Source organism: Hermetia illucens, chromosome 4 (assembly GCF_905115235.1).
Source record: "Hermetia illucens chromosome 4, iHerIll2.2.curated.20191125, whole genome shotgun sequence".
NCBI lineage: Eukaryota > Metazoa > Arthropoda > Insecta > Diptera > Stratiomyidae > Hermetia > Hermetia illucens.
In genome coordinates this window covers 76624444-76643795 of record NC_051852.1, presented here as the reverse complement: position 1 = coordinate 76643795, position 19352 = coordinate 76624444, and the positions used below count along the sequence as shown (strand labels likewise).

General features: G+C 45.5%; 1 protein-coding gene across 1 annotated transcript in view; it reads left to right on the top strand.

The window, feature by feature from the left end:
- The window catches only part of LOC119656053 (sodium- and chloride-dependent glycine transporter 1), a 193504-nt gene that overhangs the window by 110332 nt on the left and 63820 nt on the right, over nt 1-19352 (top strand). The window contains exon 3 of the mRNA XM_038062318.1: nt 16811-17012. Coding sequence (XP_037918246.1) covers nt 16811-17012 — 202 coding nt within the window. The remainder of the gene's footprint in view (nt 1-16810; nt 17013-19352) is intronic.

Below are 19352 nucleotides of genomic sequence, written 5' to 3'. Positions count from 1 at the left end.
TATAGCCACCGTGTCCCGTAAGGAACTGTGTCAGCTCGTAATTCAATTCTCCGTGCTTTCGGTTGACCGATTTCTCGATACACGGGATCAATGTATGGGTCCACCGGCCCTTGTCGGAGTTATTTCCACGGTAGTTGCGATTTGCCACACAACTCTCTCCTGATGGCTTTTCGGAAATCCGCATTCATCTCAGCTGGATTTGCCTTCCGTTTTTCGTAGAGCTAGTGTACCTCGCTCGCTAGAAGATCTATAGGGATCATTCCTGCGATGACACACACTGCCTCCGTCGACGCCGTCCTAAATGCGCTCCACACCTTTAGCGCAATTGGCCGGTATGCCGAACTTATCTTCCTCCGGTTGACAGCGTGGTTCAACGCTCCCGCCCAGATAGGGGCCGCGTATAGCAGGATCGACCTCACCACTCCCGCGATGAGTAGCCTGCGACTATACTTCGACAATCCTTGCAAGGAATGAGATAGCATTTGCTGCCTTCTCTCGCGCATAATCCAAGTGTCCCTTGAAATTCAGCTTGGCATCGATCATCACCCCCAGGTATTTGACAATTGATTTTGAGACGACCTCATGATTACCAACCCGGATGTTAACCGTGTTGTTCTTCCCACGGTTGGTAATGAGGACTGCCTCCGTCTTTTCGTCCGCCAGGTCTAGCTTGGCCATTAGTAACCATGACTTGATGATATGAATGGCTTCATTTGCATAAAGCTCCACATCCTCGGGATGCTTTGCAATTGCAACTACCGCCAGGTCGTCCGCAAAACCAATCCGCGTTGTCTCCTCCGGCACGCGTAGGCCAAGCACTCCGTCGTACATTATGTTCCACAGCAGTAGTCCCAATACAGAACCTTGAGGCACATCTGCTGTCACAATGTACTCCTTCGGCCCGGCGTCTGTCTCGTACCAGAGAAGTCTGTCCGAAAGGTAACTCTCAATTAGCCGAGCCAAGTAACTAGGAACACCCAGTTTGGCCAAAGCACCCTTAATCCAGCCCCAGTTGGCTGAGTTAAAAGCATTTTTGACGTCCAGCGACACCTGAGCACAGCATTTGCCCATGGCCATTGTATTTCGAGCCAATTCCACGACCTTTGCTAATGCATCGAAACCCGCTGAAACCCATATTGCCGCTCTGAAAGACCACCCGCAAGCTCGATGAACGGGAGCAGCTTGTTGTATATCACCCTCTCCAACATCTTCCTCATGGTGTCTAAAAGATAAATAGGGCGATATGAAGAGGGCACACCGGGTGGTTTTTGGGGCTTCGGTAGCAACACCAGCTTCTGCCTCTTCCACTGGGCGGGGAATACTCCTTCCGCCATGTACGATTCGAATGCGCTTGTGAACCACTTTAGTCTGGCCTTGACTGCCACCTTCAGAGCCCTGTTCGGAATTCCGTCGAATCCCGGAGCCCCCAGTAAATCTGCAGATTTCCCGAAGTTCCTCTTCGGTAATACCAGGGATCGAGAAGACATCCTGCTGAGCTGGCTGGTTGGGATTCACTTTCATCCTGCTCCTGCTGCGGGAAAAGAGTTCCAATTATTTGCAACAAGAGCCGTGGGCATGTCAGTTGAGGTGATTTTTGCCCGCGGATCTTCTTCATTACAACTTGGTAGGCTGTACCCCACCGATTCGTATTAGCCTCCATGCAGAGCTTCTGGTAGCATTCCCGCTTGTTTCTCGGTATGACCTTCTTAAGGCTGCTTCGCAGATCGCTGTATTCCTCCTCACGCTTCTGGTGTTCCGGGCTTCCCTTTGCCCTGTGGGAAAGTCTCCTCGCTCGGAGACAAAAGGATCTCAAGGCAGCGATCTCCTTGTTCCACCAGTAGTTTGGCCTCTTGCCGTGTTGCAAACGTCGTCGTGGCATCGTAGCGTCGCATACTTCGGTTACACGCTGAGGCAGCTGTTTGACCCTTTCCACCGCTGCTCCATCCGGATCATGGGCTCCCTCCAATGCCGCCAGGAATGTCTCCTCGACGAAAGCTCCGATAGGCCAGCCACCCGCCTTAGCCTTTCCATCTCCAGAGCGTCGTTGACTGCTTCCCCAGTTCCCAATGCGGAGGAAGATGGCCTGGTGGTCACTGTGGTTGTAGTGCTCACTCACTTCCCGACCCTCTACTTCGAAAGGTGGGCACGCATCCAATGTTGGCCAACACGATGTCCAGCTCCGCAAAAGACTCCAACAGAATTTGACCTCTGGTGTTCGTCGATCAGCTTTCCCACTCCAGGGCCCACGCGTTGAAATCGCCCGCAATGATTTTAGGGCTGCGGTCTCTAGCGTCCAACACCAGACTGTCTAACATCTCCTCATATTGTGCTAAGGTTGCACTAGGAGGAGCTGTAAAGCTAGTAGCAGCTGTAAATATGGATACCGTTGACCTTCGCACTTATAAAACCGGCTGCCGGGGGACCATGACTTTCTGAACGGCTTGTCTTCCGCACGCTCAGACTGCGGCGTTGCCAGACGCATCCACCGCCCAAGTCGCACTGTCGTGGTTTCTGTACGGCTAGCAAATTACCACGACATTCACATTCGACTCTCGAATGGTTTGCTAGAGCAGGTCCTAAGGTGCCTCACAGTGATTGAGATTGATTTGTATCAATCTCATTTGCCTATGCGGTTCAGCTCCCTCCTATATACCGGACATCTGCTGCTTGCCGCAACATGCCGGTCGTCCACGCCCTCTTTCCCACTACACAGCATACACCGTGGATCTCCTGTGCAATTTTTGATGAGGTGGCGGTCTCCCCAACACTTCCTGCAACTTCTCGACCTATCATGTACATATATCTGAAAGTTTCGAAATACATATATAAAGGAATATGCAGAATATAATATATATATATATTTTTTTTTTTTTTTTTTTGTGCGTACACGGTGGTGGAAAATCTTAGAAAGACACGTCCGCCGCAGCTCCGCCGCCCGAACGGCGGAACAACAGCGGGCGCGTGTGGGATTCACACCCACTAAAAACCACCCCCGGTCTCTCCAGCCCCAGCCCCGCGGGACCACCATTGAGGTATTACTTCGCGGGGTAGGTTTGCCCTTAGGCACTCATCCTTCTCCTATTTGCAGCTTTCCTCCTCCTTTGTTCTTTCAGCAACTCCTCCTGCATTTGGATGATTGCGGAGCTAACCGCAAGCCACTTCTCCTCGGACTCCAGCATCTCAGTAACCAAGCTCTCCGGGGTCACACTCCTGCCCAGCACCTGGTTTAAGCTCCTTCTCTCCATCGCAAATCGTGGGCAGTGAAACATCACATGCTCTGGATCCTCCGGTATGCCATCGCATCTGGGACAGTTCGGAAAGTCATCCAACCCAAAGCGGTGCAGATACTGCCTGTAGCAACCACCGTGTGCCGTGAGGAACTGGGTAACGTGGTAGTTGGTATCCCCATGTTTTCGCTCAAGCCACACCCTAATGTTGGGAATGAGCCTGTGCGTCCACCGACCTTTCGCAGACTCGTCCCATCTGCGTTGCCAGAGATCAAGCGACTCTGACCTTGCCGCATTTCTACGCTGTGCATGCCCCTCCATATGTCTTGCATTGTACAGGACACTCATTTCTTTGGCCAGAATGTCAACCGGGATCATGCCTGCCACCACCAATACTGCCTCATCTGATGTGGTTCTAAAAGCACTGCAAACCCTCAAAGCCATCCGCCGGTAAACCGAGTTCACCTGCTTCCGTCTCTCAGAGTTTGCAAGCGCCTCTGCCCACACAGGCGACGAGTAGAGCAGGATGGAGCGCACCACTCCGGCTAGCACCAACCTCCCTCCAACCTATATATAAGATATTGTATATATAATATAATATATATATATAAGATATCGTAGTTATCTGCGAAAAGAAAAACGCGCACAGAAAAGTTCCTCACATAAGATGAACACAAAACCTTTATACTTGAGGTTCCCAACTTCCGGTATTCCGACTTGTCTACCCTCCGAAAAGAAAACGATTTTTGTAAACCTGTAGTAACGTTTTGAAACAAATTAAAGCACAGCATATTAAAATAGACTTCCTTTTCATGTTCTAGTTAATAAAAATCAATCTGTTCACTCGTGCCGCTTTGTAGTCCCAAGTTAGCTGACTCCCGCCCCAATGCTTGGCAATTGGCTGTATAACGTGGCTTTTAAATTCCGTATTGGTTTATCTACAGACAAACTGGTTTCTATTAAATCCAAATAGGTCATCTTTGTTGTTATTTTATCAGACCACAGAATTGAGTACCAAAAGTCTATGATGTTTATAACACGCTCTTTCACAAAGGCAGGCTCTCTTCCTGGTCATTTTCCTAGATGAAAAGTTTTCTTCTGACCAGGTGGCTATGAAACTTCGCTTTCACGTACTCTGATATAAAGTGCGACATCTTCGTGGCGCTTTTGAGCGAACATCTCTGTGAATTTTATGTCCCACTTAGTGGGTTGTTTTATACCTTTTATGACATGGCGGACTGCATTGACCGAAATCGCTACCTTGTTTTCACAAAGTGACTACACGTAGCCTACCGTTATCAGTTCAACTTTTCGATCATTTTTAAGGTTTTGTGTGAAACAAAACCTTATTAGAATCGAGACGGTGTCCGTCTTTTTTTTTCCGCGTTGGAAGGTGGAAAGGTTCAAAACCTACTGCTGGCTCCTGCCACGCAGTTATGTGAGACTTCTACTCACTAAAACCACCTCCTTCTCATTCCACTCTTCCCACGGAACTCCTATCAAGTATTGCGTCGCGGGGTTGGATCAGCTTTTAACTGCGGCTCATTATGGTTCTCTCCCTTCCTTGTTTTCGTCGTAGTTCTTCCTGCCTAAGCTGTTGGTGAATAGCTTGCAGTTCCCTTACAACCTGGTTCCAGGCATCCGTTGACTCCAGCATAAACTCCACAATGTTTTCGGGTGTTAAACGCCTGTCTGCGACCGCTTCCATTCTTGTTCGGTGCGCGGTGAACCTGGGGCAATCAAATATGACATGCTCCGCATTCTCAGCCCCGTTACCACAACTTGGGCAGCATGGTGATTTGTCGTGACCAAAACGATGTAAATAAGCACGATAACCTCCATGTCCACTTAAGAATTGTGTTAATTCGTAGCTTAATTCCCCATGGTTTCGTTCAAACCATCTCCGAATATCCGGAATGATGCGGTATGTCCAACGACCAGTTTGGGACTCGTCCCATCGCTTTTGCCACCGTTCGATAGATTCTCACCGTGCCAGCTGCCGTCGAAATGCGCTATACTCTCCAGCTGCATACGTTTTGTTGTAGAGTCGCCGACTTACCTTCGCCAAGATGTCTATGGGGAGCATCCCTGCTAGTACATATGTCTGTCTGTCACATCTGATTTATTCGGAAACGACTAGACCGATTTTCACTTGGCCTTCGAAATCTTACCCACGGGGTGCCAGAAGCGAATCAAGACTCCGAAGAAAATCATCCGATTGCGTGCTTCACGCCATCGCAACGATTATATCTAAAACTCTCCTGAAACGCATCAAAGCTAGATCGACAAAGAGCAGAATCGGTTACCTTCGCTGTCGAAAATTTGAAACTGCTGAAACCTCAACATCAACATCAGGTTGATGTCATTCCGCGCCAATAGGTACAAAGTAACTGCAGACTCCAAGATTTTGTTAACACTTGTTGGCTCGAGAAAATCTGGAACGAAGAACTGCGTTAGCGTGCGGGTGAGGTACCGGTAGATTTGTTAATTAGAAGACAAAGGTGGTAAGGAATAAATTACACTTTAAGAAAGGGTAACACTTCCACTGCTCGCTATGCCATGCAAAGTAATTCACTATCGCAAAGTGGCCGCCGAGTGGCTCTCTGTAGAAGCATATCGCACCGAACAGTGATGCTTACCTCTTCATATCACTTATAATACTTATCTATATATGAGTCGACCAATGAAAAGTATTTCGCGCATATTGAAATTCTCAGAACAGAATGGCTAAAACCAATGCAGTTCTACACAGAATTTTTGAATATCTTTCCTGTTAACTTCTTCATTTTAGTTGCGAGTAATGAGTAATCAGTAATCATTAACTAAAATAGGACTAGTATCTCCCGACATCAACATTACGGACATGTCGTCAAAAACGGTAGACACCAACCTAATACGTCTTCCAGACGAACATAGTGGCCATTTAATTGCCTTCTTAAATAAATATTTATATTCTGAAAGCAGTAATTTGTAAAGTTTTGTGTAAGTCAAACATTTATTAAGATCGGTTCAATGCCTGCCCTTTTTTCGAAGTAAGAAATCCTCTTCGTCGAGCGGAGAAGCGACTTTACAGACGGAAAAAGGAAGCCTGGGAGAACCAACAAGTCTGTGAGCTAGAAAAGTACAGGAAGCAACCACACCAGGCGCGGAAGTTTTACCAACATTTCAGCATGTGCCAGGTCAGATAAAAGCAGCAGGATCACTCTCGAGCCCATTTAACATCAACAACGGTCTACGATATCATGCGTCCTCTTCAACCTGGCCCTGGATAAAGTGATTCGCGATGCCGATGTAAATGCGAGAGGCACCATCCTCTTCAAGTCCACCCAACTGCTGGTCTACGCTGACGATATCGACATCATGGGAAACGTACAAACTGCCTTCATCCAGATCGAGCAGGCGGCCATTGGGGCGAGATCTTGGGCTGCACATCAAATTTTGGTTTTTGTGGTCGACAACTTGCATTCTACATTGCAAGCTGGCTTGATCCGCGACTATCCGCCTGTGACCATTCTCTAATTAAGTGTTCTCGTTATGAGATATCCACGAAACTCCAACAGCTGTTACTCTAAGACAGGGTCCCGCTCCCTCACAGTACCGAGTCCCCGTCGTCAGACAAGCACTTTTCTGTTGTGTTCTGGCTACAAGCTCATCCTATTATTTGTTGCTATCACTATCTGCCGTGAGGCTGGTGTAGCAATCTTAATGCGTATCTGGTTTTCCATATTACTACCAGATATTCATATTGTAGGGTGTAATTGCACAGTAGGTGACTGAGACTACCTGCATGGGAGCAGCCGCCTCTCTTACCTGGACATAGTGAGAGAGTCCAAAGTTGAGGCACAGCTGCATTTCACTAGAGACAGACCGATGTTAAAGGATTAAATAGAGTTTCCAAGAAACTACAAACAACATAAGAAGGAAGCCTCAACGAAATCCCCCGAAAACTTAAAAAAGTTTAAGGAGACTCCAAGAGGATCCACAGACGTCATCTGAATAAATCTTGGAAAATCTTAAGAGTTCGGGAGCCCAACTGCTATCAGAAGGGCTGCCTTACATAATCTGTAAGGTCCACGACTCTAGGTGAATTAGGGAGGAGGAGTAGACACCCCAGTAGGACATCAGCCTCTCTGCGCCTGATGACTTCATGATTACGGTCTCAATGTTATGAGTGGAAACCAATCAAGCTCAGAAATGAACCAATACCGAGAATCCAATCCACAATCCACAGAAACTTTCACCATGATTCTCAGCGAATCTTCAACAAGAAGAAAAACGTTTAGGCAAAATTAGTAAAAAACAGGCATATGGCTAATATGACCAGGATCTATCATGCTACAATGATGAAGGTCATTGCCATGAGGAAAGTTAATCAGGAGAGGTTGTATTCTCAGTATTATCTTGGACTACCCCAGGGGGAAACAGATCCCAACTAACGACTCAAACAATATGTTCTCATCGACCGTAAAGGTAAATCATCATAAAACCTATGTCCTGGTAAAAGGTGTAATTTCCCGACGCCTCCGACTTGGAGCCAGGCAGGCAACCCCACAAGACAATGACAATGGATAGGCATAGTGAGACTACTTCGGACATAAGTAATACGCTTATGATGAGAAGCAGGAAGATGGCAAATTATCAACAAAAGGAGTGATGATCAGCCATAAACTAAAAACGGGAGAAGAGTAATGGTGGTAGGGAATACCCTATCTTGCTAAATACGTGTGGGATAAAGAGACAAAATTTACACCAACTTCGGAAGGTGGTATTTTTGGGGTATAACTAGGTATTACTTTACGCCATACAATGTAGCCGCCACACTTTCACTAAACAACCACCAAGTGTAAGACGGGGAATTATTTAATAAAAAGCAGTCATCAGTAACAAGATCTTGGATGCAAGTTAGGGAGGAGGAGTAGACACCCCAGTAGGACATCAGCCTCTCTGCGCCTGATGACTTCATGATTACGGCCTCAATGTTATGAGTGAAAACCAATGTTAGAACTTAGAAAAAAGAACCAACAACGAGGATCCAACACACAACCCGCAGAAACTTTCACCATGATTCTCAGCGACTTCTCAACAAGAAGATAACGTAAGATTGCCGTTTAAGCAAAATAGGGAAAACAGACATATGGCTAATATGACCAGGATCTATCATGCTATAATGATGAAGGTCATTGCCATGAGGGAAGTTAATAAGGAGAGGTTGTACTCTCGGTATTATATTGGAGTACCCCAGGGGGAACAGGTCCCAACTAACGACTCAAGTATATACGTCAGCACCAAAAACCAACTAACCAATAACATCAAACCGCACTAATCAAACGGGAAAAATAAGGATAGGAGACTACAACTTTGAGACTGTTTATAATTTCTGCTATTTAGGGTCGAAAATCACAACCAATAACAGCTACGATGATGAAATCCGCGCACGGTTGTTGGCAGCCAACAGGTTCTTAGCAAGAAAAATTGCGAACTCTTGGCCGCGTTCGAGAGAAGAATCCCCCGAGGTTACGATGGGCGGGCCACTTCAAAAGTGTGGATGAGGATGATCCAGCCCGCAAAGTCTATAAGGGCAATATCTATGGTAGAAAAAGAAGACGACGGTAGACCCTGGCTAAGATGGAGCGATGGCGTAGGTCAGGACCAGACAGCTTTTAGGGATATCGAATTGGTGGACCTCGGCGCAAAACCGGGATATCTGGAGTTCCCTATTAAGGCAGGCCCAGATCGGATACCGGTTGTTGCGCCGTTGATGATGATGATGATGACTTTGGCCATAATTATAATAGTATAGTATATAGTAAAGATTTAGACAAGTATAAATACAACTGCGGTGCAATTGCATCGGCTCCTGGCGACTTATGGTTTTTTAGCCGATGAATTGCACGGACTGTTTCTCCTAAACTTAGTGGTGGCAGTATTTGTCCGTCGTTTTGAGTTGGCGGGACCTCCAACTGACCGCTGTTCAGTAGCTCATCAAAGTACTTAACCCATCGCTCCAATATGCCCATTCTGTCGGAAATCAGATTTCCCACTTTGTCTCGGCAGGATGAACATCGAGGTGTGTTGACTTCATCCTGCTGACCTTTTGGAAAAACTTGCGCGCCTGCTGTGGATGCTCTCTGTACTTTTCGAGTTTACAGACCTGTTGGTTCTCCCAGGCTTCTTTTTTCCGTCCGTGAAGTCGCTTCTCCGCTCGACGGAGTTCGTGATAAGTCTCTGCGCGTGCCCGCGTTCTTTGAGAATGCAACATTACTCGGTATGCGGCATTCTTCCGTTCCGTTGCTTGCTTACACTCATCGTCAAACCAGCCGTTCCGACTCCTTTTGCGGCTGGGGCCAAGTATGTTTGTGGCCGTATCAATGATAACGTTCTTCAAGCGGTTGTGAAGATCATTTGTTGATGCTTCATCTGCAGGTCCTCTGTTGACTGCGGTTATTGCGGAATCCGTTTCCCTCTTATAGGTGTCGCGGAGGGCTGTGTTGTGGATGGCTTAAGTGTTAACTCCCACCTGATTGTCAGAGGGGATTCTGGGTGGTATTGCTATTCGAGGTCGTAGCACCATGCCTACGTCTAGTCTATATTGGCCTCCCTATATGTTCTCACATTCATCAAGGCTGAGAGGTGGCGACGTTCGATCAACACGTGGTCAATTTGGTTGAAAGTGGTCTCGTCTGGAGAGGCCCAAGTATGTTTGTGGGCCGCTTTCCGCGCAAACCAGGTACTTCCAACAATTGTTTCATGTGACACTGCTAATTGAATAATCCGCAGTCCGTTATCATTTGTATTTAGGTGTAAGCTATGTTAGCCAACATATCGCCTGAATACGGGCTCTTTCCCTACTTGGCTATTAAAATTCGCAAGTATGATTTTGATATCGTATCTGGGACAGGCTTCGAGGGTTCGTTCTACTGCCTCGTAGAAGGTATCCTTCTCCGACTCTGCAGTCTCCTCTGTAGAGGAGTGAAGGCTAATGAGGCTTATATTTCTAAACTTGCCTCGCAAGCGCAGAGTGCATAGCCTTTCGCTTATGTTTTCAAATCCGATAACAGCAGGTTTCATTTTTTGGCTAAGTAAGAAACCTACTCCGAGCACATGGTTTACTGGATGGGCACTATAATATATGGTGTAGCGGCTCTTCTCCAGGAAACCGGTCCCTGTTCAACGCATCTCCTGTAACGCTGTTACATCAGCCCTATATTGGGACAGGGTATCGGCTAGCTGCTCAGCAGCTTCATCTCTGTACAGGGAGCGCATGTTCCATGAGAAAATGCGCAAATCGTTAATCCGTTGTCGTTGCCGAGTTCGTCGTTGTGTAATTCATCCAGTCCGAGGCTCCTGTTGTGGCTTCGTAACAAGTAGTGCAGGGTTGTCAGCCCTATCCAACCCCCAACCTGGAGGACCAGTTGGTACAATTTGTCCCGTTTTTAGGCGCGGGGGACTCGCCTTCATCCTTGTCCGTCGGCAGCTTTTCGGCAAGAAAGAGCTTCCAGCGGTCACGGAGGTCATGGAGGTGGAGATAGAGTTTAGTAGTAGAGCTGTTGGTTTTGGTTCAGCAGGCATTTCCCAGGTTTTATGCTCCATCGTGGGTACCAATCCACATTTCGCACTGGGACCTATACTACCCTTTGACCACCAAATTAAATTTTTAAATTAAAAATTAATTTAGATTTTTAAAAAGACTTATATCGAAGTCTTATAAATAAATATTTAACTACATTCTAATGACTATTTTATCTATCCTGAAAGAAAAAGAGGTTTATTGAATTTGCTCTTTTAAAAAAAAATTTTAAATAAAGCAGAGTAACAATTAGCGAGATCTGAATTCAACCTAGTGTCTACCAGTTGTTTGCTAATGAACAAGCTTTCGTAGACGTCGAGCTGGTCAACTTTCCTTACCTGTTTTAAAACTTTCAAATCATCGGCGCTTATTTCATGGTCGCATTCCACCATATGTTTAGCCACCATGGATTTTGCAGGTTTTTGGGAGTACTTGACAGCCAACTCTGCCTCCTTCATATGTTCCCTTAATCGGGTAGTTACCAGTCTTTTCGTTTGTCCGATATACACTTTCGAACAATCTGAGCAAGCGATTTTATATATGCCGCTCATCTCTTCTACCGTTTATCAGTCCTTTTACCTAGCCAGCTGGGATTTTAGCTGGTAAATACGACTTGATCCTACCAGTTGTATGTCAAACCTTTTCAATGTCCGTTTTATATGCTTGGACAGATTTGAGAAGGTGACACTTGATCGTTTTAGAGCGGTAGAGGTCGATTGTTGGGTATACAGTGTAGTGAGATTACTACGTTCTAACCTTCGTGCGTGTCTCCTGATCATCGTGTCTATGGTGGTGCTGGTGAACACGTTGAGGTAGATGTGGAAGGAGCCATAAAATTCATGGGCAACGAAGCGAAGGAAGAAATCCGGCATGAACTATCAAAAGCCATCGCTTACCAAACTAAGATTCAAAATTCTGCTACCCAGCGGGAAACCAATATCGTACGAGAACTGCAGACGAAGCCAGTATACTACCTAAAAGCTACTACCTCTCCAATTTATCAAGGAGCTTCTCACCACAACTCCATCTATTGAACAAATAGAGATCGACAAGTGGCTACCAGTTACAATCCACGTGCTTACTGAGCATTGTCTTCGACTTCCAATCAATGCTCCTGGTCTGATTTGACTCAGATCAAAGATTGAAAGATTGATCTGTTCAGTTAATTGGGATCAGCCCACAAACAGTCGAATGCAAGGGTTTCACTTGTAAAAATAGGTCCATAACGAGTGGACTTGGCGGCAGAATTTGGCCGATGCATTTGAGATTTGGACAGAGAAGTCCGTTTTTCAGATTACTCTTCTATAGCAATATTTCGAATGTATATGCCAGCGAAAGAATAGGGAACACATTCAGTGCGCTTACTTTATTTTTTCTGAGGGGTACGATTTTAGCGCACATCGCAGGACAGCAGACTATCCTTGAATAAAACAATGGGTTGCTTCCAGGATTCCTAGGTACTTGTAGAAATCTGTCTCAATCATAGCTTGAACATGGGGATTACGATTGTAAATCTGGGCTCATGTTGATTTTTGCGGACGGTTTGGATTCGATACATCAGACATCTATTAGCCAGGTGCGCGGATGACAATCCATATAATACCTAAACAGATTTGTTTAGCATCTAGCTGCCGGCCCTACAGCTAGTCCATAATAAGTTGCTCTTTTCAACCATTTAATCAAACTCAGGAGCTCGTCTGTTCCTTAGACAGAGTGTTGTTCGTCCCGTGGTGCACACTGATCCTTCCACTAATGATGATGGTCATGAGTTTGTAAACGGTCGATTGGAAAGTAATTGACCTTGTGTCTGCAGTGTACTGCATCATGTCCTTTTTAGGAACCAAGTTAGCAATGCTCGCAAGGGGAACTTCCCTTTCCCGGATTCGTTAAGTGATTTGAAAAGGCTCCTGTGGTTCTTCGGGTACGTTGCATTCTGAACACGTGTGGAGTGATTTTGGGAAAGTTTCTGCTCGGGTGAGAGTCCTGAATTTCAACTACGGGATTTACTGAGGATGGCATACTTGCCGTTTAATAAATAAATGCTATTTATTCTTCATCCATCGACTGGAATTGCCAATCCTGAGTTAGCCAAGCAATGTCCTGCCATCGTGGATCTCTTCGGTCACTGAACCCAATAACACAAAAGTGAATCTTTTGGCCGTGCAATTCACAAGTAACTGTATTTACAGCAGCGACGTATCAGTACACAGTTGAAATGCAATATTATCATAGATTAGAGATGGATTTACCGGATTTACTGGAACTGCCTAGGCCTAGGGATGCCTGGTCTACGTAAAGGATCCATTCCCGAAAATTCTTCACCTGTTCTTTGGAATTCGTCCTGAACCTCACCAAAGACGGTGCCCTGACCATGAAATTTAGTCTCTCAGTCGACTTCTTCTGCTACCGTCGTAGACCTGGTGAAAAGGTCGCCGTCACAATCTTCTCGTTCAAGCATGCCATGGAATTGTGGGTGGCACGTAGTCGTCCGATGGCGTTTAAAGACTAGGAGTTTGCCTAACTCCACGAACAAGGTAGACTCGAACTGCATTCCTTAGTCAGTAATGACTTCGGCTGGAACTCCAAAGCTTGGGATCCATTCCTGACAAAGGGCCTTGGCGCATAATTGTGCGGAAATGCCGGTCAGAAATATTGGGGCCAATGATGTCGATGTAGATCATGAGAAAACGCTTGGTAGACCAAGGGAATGAGCCTACCTCTTTCTGCACGTGCTTGGTGACTTTACACTTCTGGCACGCGATGCACTTTCTGGCCTAGAAGCTCACATCCTCATTCATAGAGGGCCAGAAATATTTGCTTTTGATCAACCGATTCGTTGTCCAAATGCCTGGGTGCGCAAGATGATGTATTGCGAAAAGCGGCCGGAATATATGGCCTAGGTCCCTTTTCGGAGGTCTCGCAGAGAATTTTGGAGGTTGAGCCGAAAAGAGGAAACTACCGAAACTTGTATTTGAGGTTGTCTCTAATGCTCTAGAGCACTGCGTCATTTTCTGTGCCTCGGCGTTTGCTGAAAAATCGACCCTGGCAGGGATTTTGACCTCTAAAACGCGTGACAAAACATTCGCGACTAAAATGCCCGAAGTAAACTGTCTGAAGCTCAAGTGCCGAACTCGTCGAGCTTCTGCTTAAAAGCTTAGGTAAGAAGATTTTGGTCCGTGAGCACCGTGAACGGCTTGCCTTCTAGGGAACATCGGAAGTATTTGATTACCATGTACACGTCTAATAGCTCACGATCGTAGGTTCTGTAGTTCTATTGAGCTGTATTCATACGGCTAGGGGTTCATCTGGTCGAGGGATTGGCAGGAGTGTAGCGTCCGCCAGCGGTCGTTTGCCTAGCTCAAATGCCTTAATGGCCTCTGTAGACCACGCAATTACGCGTGAGTCATTGGTTTTGGGCCCAGGCAAATACGCGTTGAGGATCGCTTGATGTTGTACGGCTTTGGGCAAGAAACGACGAGTTTAACATCCCCAAAAACCTTCGCAGATCCTTGACTGTTTTAGGTTGTGGAAAGTCTATGATGGCCTGAACCTTGTCTGGATCCTGGTCGATTCCCTCAGTGGCATAAAAACTTCACCTGCCGTTGAAAGAATTTGCCTTTTCAATGCTAAGTAAAAGACCGGCCTCAAGGAGACGTTATAAATCTGAGATGTTCCAAATGCTCAGACTCAGAGGAAGAGGCGACCAAAATATCATCCAAGCACACGAAACAAAAGGTAAGGTTTCGCTGGAGCAAATTCCGAAAAGTGTGCATATTGTCGTTTTCAGAATGTCTTTTCGAGCTACAGGGATTTGATGGTAAGTCCAACGTCATGAAAACACGGCACTTAGCGAGGTTGTGCGCAAGTCCTGGATGAGTGGTTCGGGGTAGCGGTCTGGAATGATCCGAAAATTCAGATGTCTGTAATCGTCACATGGTCTCCATTTGCCGTTGGGTTTTGGGACCATGTTTACTGGAGAAGACAAGCAGCTATTTGATGGTCTGCAAATATTCTGCTTTAAAAGTATGTCGAGTTCCTTCTTAGCAACAGCGAGCTTCTAAGGCGGTAATGAACACACTTTGGAGAAGATACGGGAGCCAGTAGTACCGATGTGGTGCTGTACAGCATGCTTAGCTCGCTGCGAGGGACTACGTTGCTGTATTTTTGAAGGAGCGCGCGTATTCGAAGGTAGGCTGCTTCTTCAAAAATAATAGAAAGACTGGCAGTAGAGCAGGTGGCAAGTTTTCCTGGAGACCTGAGCGTGGTTACGGGGTTTATAAGAGACATATTATTATTATTATTATATGGCCTAGAAAATCTGCGTCTAATATGGAACTATTGGTGTCCGCTGTAACAAAACACCATAAAAAGTTCGTCGATGTCCTAGACTTACGCCTACTTGCCTGTAGTCGCAAGTGTATATGGTAGAGGAGTGTGCCGCGGTTAGCTTGAGTTGTTGGGGAATCAGTTTGTCATTCCATGGTACCGGGGGAACTAAGACGTCTGCGCCCATGTCAACTAGGGATGTCAAGGGATCCACTTTAGGATTAGGCGGGTTAGTTTCGAGTCGTGGTGAGCCGTGCTACTTTGCTGTGGAGCCCCGATGAATCTCCACTAAGTGGCTCCACAATGCTACCCCTCCACACGTTGTCTAATATGGGTTCCCGGCCCTGTCACTAAATCAGACCACTCTTGCGGTCCTTGTATTTTCTTCACCGATCTTGTGAAACACTGCCACACCATTCTTCCACCTTGCACAATCAGACTTAGGACCGGCTACGATGAAGCTCGTACATATGATTTTGTAAAATTTTCTCATCACTCTTAGTTTTTGAAAGTCACTCGTTAACTGGTCTGAGGAGCTCTAGGATGTATACTACTTTCTCCCATTAAATTTGCAATTCTCAATTCCTGGTAGAATCAGATGCTAATGCGACTATAAATCAAATGTACACATATGTATACGACTATTTCCAATACAGTACTCTCCAGGAGTGGCTCCTGAAATATAGTGCACAATCGAGTTTTTAACACCAAGTTTCACACATAAAAAAAAACCTAAACCTAAACCTAAAACCTTTCATACCTGAAGCAGTTTCAAACTTGCTTCTAAATCATAGAAATTATACACAAACATTTTCGAAATTGCCAACAATATTTGGAATCTGGCTGGAAAATTTATTTTCTTCACTGAACCAATACATAGAATGCCATTAAGCTAAGAACATACATAAATATATTCGAGGAATTTAGATCCACTTCCACATGCATATGAGCCCTTCCTAAATTCAGTTCAAATTTGTGCTATTCACGGCATAGGGGCATACTTCCATCCTTAATCAAGAGTGACGACTACATCTTTCACTCAAAGTCCTTTATCGAAAGTCGACTTGACACCCCAGTCCCCTAAGTTCATTTCAGGACCTTTCCCCATAAAGTCTGGAACAGTTTCTTCTATTATTAACAAAGTGTCGGTAGGTAAACAGCAATGGGCAATAATTATTCTAAAAGCTTATGTAGTGTCACGATAAAGTGGACAGGATAATGCCAAGAAACCAGAAGCAATAAGGTACCATTTTTGGCTACATGTCTAGCTGAACGCTGCTCCCATAAACGTATTTGATAAAAGGTAAATCGCCAATAGAAAACAAGAAAATTTCCTCGAAATTGGTTATTGGTGGGGCACGAAGGTAGTGTGGACATTATTATGTATAAGAGTTGGAAATTATGGAAATTCCCATTTACATATTTTCCTGAATTTGAGGTGTAGGAAAAGTTAAGTAGGAATGCCTTGAATATTGACCATTCTCCTTTAGCAAGGATTGAATCTATAATGATCGAGTGTTTTCATTGTGAAGTTTGTTAAGGAATAATTTTGGCAGAAAGCTTTGATTATAATTGCAGATAACAATACCATCCTTGCCTATTTTAGGAAAATCCTAATAGCCTTCTATAAACAAGTGTTATTGAAGTTCATCCAGTCAAAAATTCAAAGTCTATTATGTATTCGTTTCAGAGTGACGACAAATATTCGGTGGCGAATTCTCAAATTCCATTATCAAGCGATACCGCGACAGTGGACGAACCGCTGGAGGAAGAGCACCCGGAACGGGGCAACTGGACTGGTCGATTTGACTTCCTGCTCTCGCTGCTGGGATACTCTGTTGGATTGGGGAATGTTTGGAGGTTCCCTTATCTGTGTTATAACAACGGAGGCGGTAAGTCACTTTATCGAAATTGATTCACTGCTAGTCTCCTACGCACAATCTACTTGAACTGTTGAACTATCCACGCGTTGACCCTAAGGAGGCTCTTCGTGGGTGTGTAAAAGGATTTTATTTCTCACCTTATGATTTCATCATGAAAAGTCTCAAACGAAAACTTCAATGAATGCTTTTACAGTCCTTGAAACGTTTTGAATACATTTTGGAAATGTACTGGTAAGTTGGCTAAATTCATCTCAAGGTTAAAAGTATAATAATGACAACAGGCCGCTTTTTATTTGTTCTAAACCTGTTTGAATTCAAATTGATACTATTGAAAGAAAAGTAAGTAAACTAAGGGAAATTTTAGCACCAGCCACCACTTCTGGTTCAGCTTACTTGAATATTATACTTAGGTGAACTTCCCAATATCTTCATGAAAATACATAAAATAAATGGGATTTATGCATATTTTGGGCTCTCTGTAGTCATTAGTTCATTTTACCCCGGATCGCAAATGCATTTAGTACAGGAAGTGAGATGTTCGCCTTGAAGGGGTGTTATGGCAAAGATATTACTTAAAACTGGTCAAAGGGTAGTATAGGTCCCAGGGCGAAACGTGGATTGGTATCCACGATGGAGCATAAAACCTGGGAAATGCCTGCTGAACCAACACCCAACAGCTCTACTACCAAACTCTATCTCCACCTCCACGTCGTGACCGCTGGGAGCTTTTTCATAACGAAAAACTGCAGACGGAGAAGAATGAAGGCGAGTCTCCCGCGCCTAAAAACGGGATAAATTGTACCAACTGGTCCTCCAGGTTGGGGGTTGGGTAGGGCTGACAACCCTAAACGGAAAACCAATGTTACGAAGCCACGAAAGGAGCCTCGGACAGGATGGATCTTACAACGACTCATGGAACATGCGCTCCCTAATGAGTAGCTAGCCAATACCCTGTCCAAATATAGGGCTGATGTAACAGCATTACAGGAGATGCGTTGCATAGTCAGCCAAAAAATGAAACCTGCTGTTATCGGATTTGAAAACATAAGCGAACGGCTATGCACTCTGCGCTTGCGAGGCAAGTTTAGAAATATGAGCCTCATTAACGTTCACGCCCCTACAGAGGAGACTGTAGAGTCGGAGAAGGATACCTTCTACGAGGCAGTAGAACGAACCCTCGACACCCATCACAGATGTGATATCAAAATTATACTTGGGGATTTTAACAGCCAAGTAGGGAAGGAGCCGGTATTCAGGTAATACGTTGGCTCCCATAGCTTACACCAAAATACAAATGATAACAGACTACGGATTACTCAACTAGCAGGGTCACACGAAATGGCTCTTGGAAGTACCTGGTTGGCGCGGAAAGCGGTCCACAAACATACATGTGCCTCTCCAGATGGGACCACTTCCAACCAAATTGACCACGTGTTGATTGAACGCCGCCACCTCTCAGCCTTGATGAATGTCAGAACATATAGGGCGGCCAACATAGACTCGGATTACTATCTCGTTGGCATGGTGCTCCGCGCTCGAATAACAACACCACCTAGAATCCCCTCTGACAATCAGGTGGGAGTTAACACTGAAGCCATCCATAACACAACTCTCCGCGACACCTATAAGAGGAAAATGGATGCCGCAATAACCGCAGTCAACAGAGATCCTGAAGATGAAGCATCAACAAATGATCTTCACAACCATCTGAAGAATGTTATCATGAATACGGCCACAAAGATACTTGGCCCCAGCCGCAAAAGGAGTCGGAATGGCTGGTTTGACGATGAGTGTAAGCAAGCAACGGAACGGAAGAATGCCGCATACCGAGTAATGTTGCATTCTCAAAGAACGCGGGCACGCATAGAGACTTATCACGAAGTCTGTCGAGCGGAGAAGCGACCTCACAGACGGAAGAAGGAAGCCTGGGAGAACCAACAAGTCTGTGAACTATGTACAGGGAGTAACTGCACCAGGCGCGGAAGTTGTACCAACAAGTCAGCAGGATGAAGCCTTATACACCTCGATGCTCATCCTGCCGAGACAAAGAAGGAAATCTGATTTTCGACAAAATGGGCATATTGGAGCGATGGGTTAAGTACTTTGATGAGCTACTAAACAACCAGAACATCGGCGAGTTGGAGGTCCCACCAACTGAAGACGACGGACAAATACTGCCACCACCAAGTTTAGGAGAAACAGTCCGTGCAATTCATCGGCTAAAAAATCATAAGTCGCCAGGAGCCGATGGAATTACAGCCGAACTGGTTAAATATGGAGGCGACCAGTTACACGAAGTGGTTCATCAACTTGTGCTCAAGCTATGGGACACCGAATCAATGCGTGGTG